General features: G+C 42.4%; 1 protein-coding gene across 1 annotated transcript in view; it reads right to left on the bottom strand.

Moving 5' to 3' along the window:
- The window catches only part of RGS8 (regulator of G protein signaling 8), a 42,349-nt gene extending 33,262 nt beyond the window's left edge, over positions 1-9,087 (bottom strand). Inside the window, exon 1 of the mRNA XM_076339719.1 lies at positions 9,044-9,087. Within this exon, the coding sequence (XP_076195834.1) occupies positions 9,044-9,079 (36 nt within the window). The 5' untranslated portion in view covers positions 9,080-9,087. The remainder of the gene's footprint in view (positions 1-9,043) is intronic.
- Positions 9,088-10,735: the final 1,648 nt, after the last annotated feature.

A 10,735-nucleotide genomic window follows, 5' to 3' on the forward strand; every position in this document is an offset into this window, starting at 1 on the left:
GGTGCACTTGGAGAGGAGCTGTGCCTGTCTTTACCCTCTGTGGAAGATGGTGTGACCCAAGTACCATTTGGCAAAGAACAAGAGGCCCAAGAACTAAGTCATCCCTCTCCACTGCCCAGGCTGTTGCATTTAGATGCTCTCATGACACTGGCCGAGATACGTAAACACAGTCCAGCCATTTTGACCCTAAGAACTGGCTTGCATGCCTGGAAAATCACCTGATAGCTCTGACTAAGCACCTGCAGGTTAATTTGTCTTTCGGATTTCTATCACTGCAGCCCAGCAAAACCGGGAGCCATGCTGTGAGGCAGCAGAAAGACCCTTCTAAGTAGCTATGAGTTGGGAAGGTCTGTCCCCTAGGAAGGCAGGCAAGGCAGCCCCCAGAATCAACACCGGTGGTGAGATGGGGCTGGCTCTGGTGCTTAAGGTTGGCTCTTACCCTACTGCCTCCCTGCCAGCCTAACCCATCACTTGCCTGACGTCGACACTGCTACCTGCTTAGCCTTTGCCGGCACTGCCTCCAAGACTGGGGATAGTGTAATCCTCTCTCTGTAACCTTCCACCACCTCTCCAAGGGGTTCAACAGTGTCCAAGGGTCCAATGCCTAATTTCAATGCAGCCCAGCTCCCTAAAAGAGGCAGAAGAAATTGCCAAGAAGTGAAAAAAGATATAAAACAGAGCTATGCCAGATAAGACAAAGTTACAGGATTGTTGCAGCAGGGAAAGTCAGGAGCTCAAAGATTCAAGGGTAAAAACATCAATATTGAAAATTCTACAGGAAATATTCATGGAGGCAGAAGGCAGCAACTGAGCACCATTAAGGATCTTCTGCAGCGAGCATTGGAGACCAACCTTTCTGCTCCTGGCAATGCCTACAGGGCCAGCAAAGACTCTTTGGATGTCTTAGGGAGAGGAGGGTGGAAGCATACTAACACTTGGTCTAGCAGCTTGTACTAACGCTTGGTCTAGCAGCTGGTTAAAACCTACCTGCCCTCACTGTGTGCTAAAGCCATAAAGCTATATTTATTACCCAAGTTGTGCATATTCTGCTTGTAGCCTCCTTATTCATGACTAAAAATGTCCAAACAAGGTAACCCACAGAGAGAGGGTTATATTTCAGGATTTTCCATCTACCACATCTGCCTTCGCAAAGACACTGTCCGACTGACAGCACGCAGATGAGATGTCCCTGAGTCCCCACAGCTGCATGGGCAAGTGAGGCTGATCCAGACCCAAATGATCCTGACTGAGCTCAGACTGCCTACAAAGGCAGTGTGGATGCAAGTTCCAGGAGTCCCGTGGACGTCAGGCAGCACCCAGAATGTGCAACAAAGGTACGATGTAAACAGCCCCTCTGCTCTTAAAACAATACAGTCTTGGGAACATGATCATCCTCTGGGTCTGTAAGGTTAAATCTGAGAGAAACATGCAATGAGATTAAGTAAAAAATAGAAGAATGGACTTTCACAACTACCTGAATATCAGTATCTCTCCCTCTTGGAAAACATCAACAGCTACTAAACAAGATGGAGTGGTCAAACGTAGAACTAACTGTCAAAGCACACCAGCATAACAGGTCAACTCTGCACGGGCCAGGAATCAAGCTTTAGGACAGCACCACACACGACACCAAAAAGAGAACCCAATTTGTTCACCCGGTCAACTCTCACATCAGTCTCTGCCTTCCCTGCTCGCAGACAGGAGGAAACAGCCTTTCTGTATCAAAGAGAAGCATTCGACACCCAAGTCACGAGGCAGCAAGCGAACAGCGCTGCTCTTTGCTGGTCCAGAAGCCAGACTGGGAATTACGGCAGCATGCAGGCTCTCTTCAAGGGCACAGCTCCAAACTCCAAATCAGGTATTGTAGCTGAGACCACACCACGCTGAGCAGAACGAAGAGACAGCAACGTGTGTTTTGCTGTCTGCGTTACTGTTTACACCCCAGCATGGTATTTGCTTTTTCACAATAGGACATTTGTTGACTCATGTTTAGCTTGTGACCCAGTATAAACACCAGCAGTTTCTGCTGTCAGAACAGCCGGTCGTCTGCTGCTGTCTACAGAGATGGTTTTTTCTCCTAAATACAGCAACTTGCATTTATCTGTTTTGCATGGCATCCTAGTTTTTCCACGACCATTTCTCCATTTGTCAAGGTTTGAATCCCAGCCGTATCCCTCTCCCAATAGCCTACAGATTCTCCCAGCTACCAAATTTGTACTAGTTTGTGAATAAATATATGAAACTACATTTTCTATTCACCATCCAAAATTGAAAGAAATGTTCCTGGGACAAGCACCTGAAAATACACATTTAAGTGGTTTTTTTCCCTGTGTGGCATCATCTAACCATTTTTTACCCAGTTTCATCTAAAGCCACATTAGGTATGACTATGCCAAAAAAACTTGGTATATTGTCATGTACTGCCACTCCCCTAGCAATAAGACCGTTTAATCTTTTCATAGGATATTACTTTGGTTTGAGATGACTTTTCTTCAAAAAACCTACATGGTTTACTTGTCCAACATCTTCCAGACTGCTTTTGTTTCAGGTTTTTTTCTTCTGTAAATGAAAATTAAACTGATCTGTAATTATCCAGGTCCTCTTTTTATTCCTTCTAGAGATAGGTACTGTACGACTTTTACAGCAGTCAGGTGCCTCACCTATTAACCATAATTTGTGAAAAATCACCACAAATGATTCTGAAATCACTTCAGCTGACTTTTTAATAAGATCCCTGACACCCAGACTGCTTGAGACCATCTGATTTCCCAAGAGCCCTCTTGAATGTATTTTTTTCCTCTCTTCTAAGCAGAGATCTCACTATTTGCAATTATCGCTGGCAGTGCTAGTCAGCACTTCTTTCTCTTGAACTTTTCAACAGTGACTAGCATGAAAAAATAAAGCATTAAACATTTTGGCCTTCTTGACGTTTTTTCAATAGGTCTTTCTGTTCCCACGATTATCCCACACGTACGTTAATAGTATGAGGAGGACCAAGGAAAGTGCTGACCTGCTCATTTGTCGTGCTTACCGGGACTACTGAAAGGAAGGGTTGTCACGGTCATAACAAGTATTTCTTACATCAAGGGATCATGACGAAGCAAAAAGCATTTGTCCTGCAGGCTTAGAGATATAAACTAATCCCACGCTTACAAAGGGAGAATTGTGGTTATTCATTTAGTAGTGGCACTTTAAGTCGCTGTCACCAAAGGCTCGCTCCCTTTGCTCTGAGTTAGGCAACCTGGGACAAGCCAAGCTGTAATAGTGAAATAGAAACCTGGGGGAAAAGATTAAGTCTCACTTGGCCATGCAAGCTATGCAGTGCAGTTCAATACACCAGCTATCAAATATTACATTAAATGTTATAAATGACAAATGCCAACAGTTAAGTGGTAACCATTTGTATAGTCTCAGTGTACCCTGAAAATAGATTTGGATAAGCCCACGGAGCTGCCAGGAGGCATTGCCTCCTGAAGTCTTTGCCTGTGCCTGCAACAGGGACTGCAGTGACTAAGGGAATCGGAGGGAGTCATCCACAGACAGAGAATAAATTTGAGACATTGTCTTGGTTTCGGCTGGAATAGAGTTAATTTTCTTCCGAGTAGCTGGTACAGTGCTGTGTTTTGGATTTAGGATGAGAATACTGTTGATGACACACCGATGTTTTAGTTGTTGCTAAGTAGTGCTTACACTAGTCAAGGACTTTTCAGCTTCCCATGCTCTACTGACTGAGAAGGCTGGAGGTGCACAAGAAGCTGGGAGGGGGCACAGCCAGGACAGCTGACCCAAACTGGCCAAAGGGACATTCCATACCATGTGACGTCATGCTCAGTACATAAACTGGGGAAAGCTGGCGGGGGGGGGGGCTGCTGCTCAGGGACTGGCTGGGCATCGGTCGGTGGGTGGTGAGCAATTGCATCGTGCATCACTTGCTTTGTATATTATTATCAGTAGTAGTAGTATTACTACTATTATTAGGATTTTATTTTATTTCAATTATTAAACTGTTCTTATCTCAACCCACAAGTTTTCTCACTTTTACTCTTCCGCTTCTCTCCCCCATCCCACCGGGGGCAGGGGAGAGTGAGCGAGGGGCTGTGTGGTGCTCAGTTGCTGGCTGAGGTTAAACCATGACAGACATTAGCATGAGCAATCCTAGCTCCAGGGAGGGGAAAAAGAACCAAGACAAACCTACAGCAGTTCAAAAGCAAGGTCAAGTGAAACGCAAGAGCTGCTGAAGAGGTCATAAAAGTATTAAGCTCAATTAGAAACATCTTACTGTTCAGTAGCATCATGTTCAAGTCCTGACTGTTGAAAGCAAGGCGAGTTAAGCAACTCACCCTCCTGATCACCCTCATTGTTTCTTCTTTTATGACACCGGGGTAGACACAGCCTTCAGCAGACTTTGGTGAGACTTCTCATCCTCAATTTTACTTATCCTCCAGGATATGTAAAATGCCATTTTTTTGTTTATGAATTTGTTAAAATGCATGAAATTTTCTATAACTGCACATTATGTGATGTCTGTTCTCCATAATAAGATGTATAGTATCACAGAAGATATAAACACGCACTGTACACCTCCAGCTTTTAGTTCATACTGCCACGAAAGGCTAAGGAAAAAAAATGGCAATCCACTTTGATTTCAAAGGGAACAGTAACCCCTAGGAAAGTGCACAAAAATCTGTGCCACTGGCTATTTAAAGGACAGCTTCAGTATTTCCTACTGTTGCGTGATAGATTCTGATTATTTTGACAATTTCCAGTATTTTTAAATCTTTCTAAGCAGGAGCCACAAGATGGCAGCATGAATTAACTGCACATTATTTTACTTCAAGTCAGCTTAAGTAGTCCTCATTCCTATATTCCCCAAACCTGAGTCACTTATTCCTATTCCTCACCTGTGCTGCAGCAGCTGTTTATGAGGCCATGCAGTGTGCTGGACCCCAAAACTGGTCCTAGTTGAAATAATGAAGTGCTGCTCCCCGGGCATCACTCAAAATGCTTTGATTGGCACTGCCAAGGAAGTAGCAAGAAGTAGAAAGGGGGGATGGAAATGACCTTGACATGAAGAAAATGGTCTGCAGGCTCCTAACTTAGATTTAAACAGAAGGTTGTTCAGGTAGCATTAATAAAATTATAAACTTGCAGAAATTGCCTTTCAGAAAGTATCATTCCAGCTGAATGTCATCATGACTACAAAGTACCTCCTTGTATATTAATTTAGTTAGCATAGTTATTTAACTAGTGAGTCTACATTTAATGGGTTTTTGTATTCATTACTGTTTATCTCCTCTTCCACAAATGAAATTAGTAACAGCATGCCAGATATTTTCTTCATGTGGCTCCTGCAACTGCATTAAAACCAGCAAGCTATCTCCAAAGGCAATTGTGGGAAGAGCTTGGTCCTGTGTATTTCTGTGGTAGTTGTGCTAAAATTATACTCCTCCCATTAAAAGAATCATTTTTCCCCCCCCCCTCAAACATTTGCCAGGGATTTGCTGGATCTGTCTTTAGTTATACAATATTAACAGTGAAAATATGAAATGAGAATTCATGGCTTTATATGCTTTCATTTTAAATTCTATTTAAAGCATTCTTGGGATTTTTACAAGACATCCTAAACATCCAAATCAAGCTCTTGCCTTCCATAATTGCTTTTTTAAGCTTTTGCTATGAATATGACATAGTACTTTTTATCTAAACTCCAGCATTTTTTCCTTGTAAAGAAGCATGGGAGGTTAGAGATGAGTTAGCTTTCTATGTGAGCTGTTACAGCATTCCTGGGATGCTCCCTCTGGGACAATAGCCTGTGTGACCTTGAGCTAGTCAGCCTGTCATCCACCCACCTACCCCTCCTATTTGTTCTCTGATATGTTTGTACAGAGCTGCAAAAACATAGCATTCTACGGTTACCGGGGCTGCATCACCCACGAGAAACATCACACGCATTTTGCCCTGGACACTGTCATTTTGCCACTTAAAGTGAAGCGATGCTCTTTGAAAGGATTAGAGACACTCGGTACCACCCTACTCAGAGCCCTGGCATTGCAATTGCTGTCAAATTAGTTCTGTTCATGCTACCAAAAAAAAAAACCCAAACCAAAAACCAACCCCACAAAATATTTAAGGCTTTTATTTTACAAAACTGTACTGGATGTCTTTTTATACACAAGTAAAGATCTAATGACAAGAAAAATTGAACAGATGACAAATGAGAAGCCTGCATTTCAAAGGACACCATCAAAGAGCTGAAGCCTTCAACTACAATTCTCTTCAAATTGCTAAGCAAACAAGTAAAATTCTCAGGACGGAGAGTGTTTTAAATCTATCACTCTCCAAATAGAGGATAATATAAAAAAATCCAATAGTACACTGTGATTGTTATTCCAGAGAAAACTGCCACTGTACATGTCCCTTGTACTAACTGTTCTCAGAAATGTTTTTAATCATTCACTTCGGTATACACCTGCTACTTGGGAAAGCGCAAAGTGTTGCCAAAGCTTGCTCCTTTCTTTTATCAGGTTCTTTGTGATCTTTCTGATAATTTATATTTTTTTTAAATATTAACTGAAGTACATGGTTAATACTAGTTTTTGCACCAAAAAAGTTATCTAGTACCTTTACACAGTACAGAGCAGAAAGTGAAGGTTGACAAATACAAACAGTAACACATGGCGGGGGGGGGGGGGGGGGGGGGAGACTCCAAACAGCCTACAACAGCATCAACTTTTGGCCACTTCAGCTGTCGATGGGTGTATGGAAAGTCACTGCCAGTAGCATAGGAGATATGCAGCGATTTCCACAGGAAGGCAGATGAGATAACCTAAAACTCTACAGCTTAATATTGACGTGATTGAAAAACAGAGGATGTAAGTTTGTGAAATGATGAGCGGAATGGAAAATATAGAAGGAATTTCAATATTCATTCCTTCTAATAACCTAAATGGGAAGGTACCTCATGAAATGATCTGATGAGAGATTTAAATTAAGCAGGAGGAAGTACTTTTTAGAATAACACATAACAGCACAACTCGTGGCTACAGAAATACAAATATATTTATAATATGACCAAATTAATGGGAGAACTGTCGATAATGCTTTTCTTAAACTCTACTTTAGCGTTACAGTAAACACTAAGGCTATCAAAACATAACAAGAACGCTGGAGCCTGCTGGGTTATTAGAGGCAAATGTGACCAATCCAGGCTGAATATATATGTCACGGAGCTCTGTTTGCTGTAGAATTATGGCTGGCACAGCTGGTGACTGCATGTAATCAACATTTTTTAATTACATAAAACAATGCTTTGAAAAAAACCAACAAACTAGAACACAAGCCTAGAATAAGAGAGCGAACATTTAGAGGTGAAGTCATGTGAAGCTTACACAGGGGATTTCCATCTGGTACCACTTAGGTGGCTGTCAGTTGTCTATGCCTTTTCTGCTGCTGTTAACACATGGGCCAAAGGGACAGAGAGCGTACCAAGCATCCTCAACGAGAGGTACGCTGACAACAACAAGCGAGTGTAGTCAAAACAAATCATCATACAAGTAACTGAAGGTATAAAGAAAGTGGGGGAAAAATAGAAACCCTTACATTTGGGAGCATAAGCTCTCCTTATCCCCCTGCTCTTGCCGTTATAGACTCTTTTTCTGAGGCTGCCTGTATTCACCACATGCTGGACATCAGTGAAGCATCGCCCGACGCCATACCTGCTGCATTCCTCCCAGTGGGAGAGATGCCTGTGAAAAACAGAGCAGTGGAGCCATGCCTTCCAGTGGAGGTGCCACACGAATGTACAAAGCACCACCTCCTGCTCACATGCAGCAACGCTGGGTCTAACATACGATCTAGCTCCAGGAGTAGTTTTGTATTCCCGAGTAATGTCCCTCCAGCTTCTACCGCACCGCACCGAGTGTCCTTACATCAGGTCTGAGCTAAGGTCCCCATGCTCTCCAAGACAAAGAAAAGTATACACAAATGTCCTCCTGTCAGATTCAGGCTACAGGAGAGTGACAGTACAGAGCAGTAGCTCCTCCCTTTTCCCCATGGGGTAAAATAGCGGGTACAAATCCAGCTGCCAACAGCTGAAAATTCTTTGAAAATTTCTGCTGACTTGTTACAAATAATAATATTTTCTTATAGCAGTAGCCTGTTTTCAACAGAACAGGAAATTAATCAGCACCCTGAACCTCTGGGTATCTGCAGCATGGGATTACACAAAGCTGCCGTGAAGTTATATTGTATCTGTAATTTAGCTAACTCTAGAGAGATAGCTAAATACCAGCACTGTATAGGATTAAACTCCAGCTTGAATTCTGAAAACAGTTCCTGTCTTTACAGTGTTTCGTACAAAACCTTTGCAGCCAAACCCACCCAAGCCATCTGGGATGGCTGAAATCAAGCACTGATATCTCTCCCCAGCTTGGCCCAACCTGCAGTATTCTGGATAGGCTTGGAAACTTTTCAGAAAAAAAATCCCACGCTTTGGCTGCTGAGAATCCCACCAGCGTGCTACATTCCTGTTCTGGAAGAAAAAAAAAAATACTAAAATGCATCAGAAACTTATCCCTAACGTTACAAAAGGGTGGTATAAAATTACTAGAGGGTTGTTCCAGTCAAATCTACTGAAACGTACACAGAGCCAGTTCCCCTACAGGTGGGGAATAAACCGTCTCTCCATTTTACCAGTGTTTCATTCAGATCTAACAGAAGAAAATCAGCAAGCTGGTGGGGTTAAAGGAGTAGAGAGGCCTTACATAGAACTCTCATTTCTGCGAGAGCACTCCTTGTACAATCCTATCACCTACTCTAACATTCACATCCCTTGTATGCTAGTCATTAAGTTCTCTGGAGTTAAGAAGACCATGTCAGGGAACACACTCAACCATCACAAGCTGATCCGTACCAGCAAAGACGCAAAACAAATCCTCAGGCAGCACCTGTGTCCAGCTGGTGATTCTATTCCCAACAAAGCCAACTGCTCCAGGTAGAGTACCCAGAGGCTGAGCAATTCTCTTGTCCATACATACTCACACACATTGAGAAGAGGTTGAAGAAAGAGCAGAAGAGTCATAATGACATGTGGAAATCAGTGCAGGAATCTGGAGATAGTAATGATACGGGGTTTGTTACTAATTTCACATGCATATATACTGTAGCATGGAAGGCTGCTCTGTGTGCCAACAGGCATTTCTGGTAACAGCCAACAGCCTCATTAGTACCTCCCTCCAAAACAAGGAGGAGTCTGCGTATACTGATTGTATTACTGCTTGCTCTTTAGACAAAAAGGAGTAGTGTAAAGGCACCCTCAAGGACTTTGGACTCCCATTAAGTTGATGAACAGACCTACACTGCTAGTTTGGCTTGGGCTTGGAGGCTTGTGCTGTATGAGGGAGGGGAAAAAAAAAGCCAACCCAAACCACACAGCAATACAGACTCACCAACCTTTTCTTACACACCACACCTCTAATGAAGGATTTTACTTAAAGAGTAACTCTTAGAGGAGTCCAGGACTTTGCATCTTCAAGCATAGCTGACATAGCAACATTTCTCCATAGGTTTGTCTCATACAGGAAAAAGGAAGGTAGAAGCAACAAGGGTTCTGTGAAAGCTTGCAGTTTGTGGTTATGCTGTAGCTTATTTTCAGCAGGTGTTTCTGATGGACATTGTGCTGAACTGCAGTAGTGGTTTTAACATCTATTTTCAGGATCACAGGCCAGCAGCTTTTCTCCAGCAAACATGAGATATTGGTCCGCAATATGACTGCCCCTTATTGCCACATATTTCTTTGTAATGTCTGTCTACTCTTGCTTCTACCAAAATATGCAGCTAAGTATGCCAACTAGACTGTGGTTTAAAGTGACTTTCTGTAGATCAGGCTTCCACAAACCCAAGTGAAGCCTTACACAATGCTCTATAAAAAACAAAACAATTAATGTCTTCTCTGTGGCAACAATCACATAACCACCAGCAAATTCACACACTTGTATTGTAAGCCACCTTCATAGACAAATCCAAGCACAGATGGCTTGCATAAGTTTGGGATACATCTTTTCCACTGACCTAATTGTGGCAGGACTGCAGCAGCTCAGATAACATGTTTTGTTGCATTTTTTTCACTGTAGCTAACTGTAGCTGTGTCACACACTTACAACTGCAGTGAGTCCTTAATATAGCAGTGGGTAAACAAACATCACACAAAACAGCTTGCACAAGAAAGAGGGATGTATATGCCTCAGAGACAGCTTGCTCTCACGTTTTAACAAGTGCTCTCAAGAGGAATGTTCCAGGCAGTGTTATGTTTCTGCTTAAGCCTCTTAGAGCATCAGTTACCCTTTGAACGCTTGGTGATAATCCTAATTTAAAGAACTGGGACTCTTCAAATGTAAACAGCATTTGCCTTTGCAAACAGTTACTAACCAAATGATACAGTACCCCTTATTTCACAATTAAAAAAAAGTTCAGCATATAATGTTTACAGCTACTATAAATAATAGTCTGGAGGGAGTGAAGAACTTTGCAGAATAACTTATTTTCTGTGATTCCATGTCCTCAAACAAGCCTCTGACATCCCTGCTTTAGGAACACAGATGATCCTCAAGCAAATTCCATGCAAATCTTAATCTCAGTACCAGTAAAGAAACTAAATAACAAAATCCAGCATCCCCTAAAAAAGCAGTCTGAATATAATACATAGGCTTGTAGTGGCTGTATTCCATATCACCACTTA

Source organism: Aptenodytes patagonicus, chromosome 5 (assembly GCF_965638725.1).
Source record: "Aptenodytes patagonicus chromosome 5, bAptPat1.pri.cur, whole genome shotgun sequence".
NCBI classification, from domain to species: Eukaryota; Metazoa; Chordata; class Aves; order Sphenisciformes; family Spheniscidae; genus Aptenodytes; species Aptenodytes patagonicus.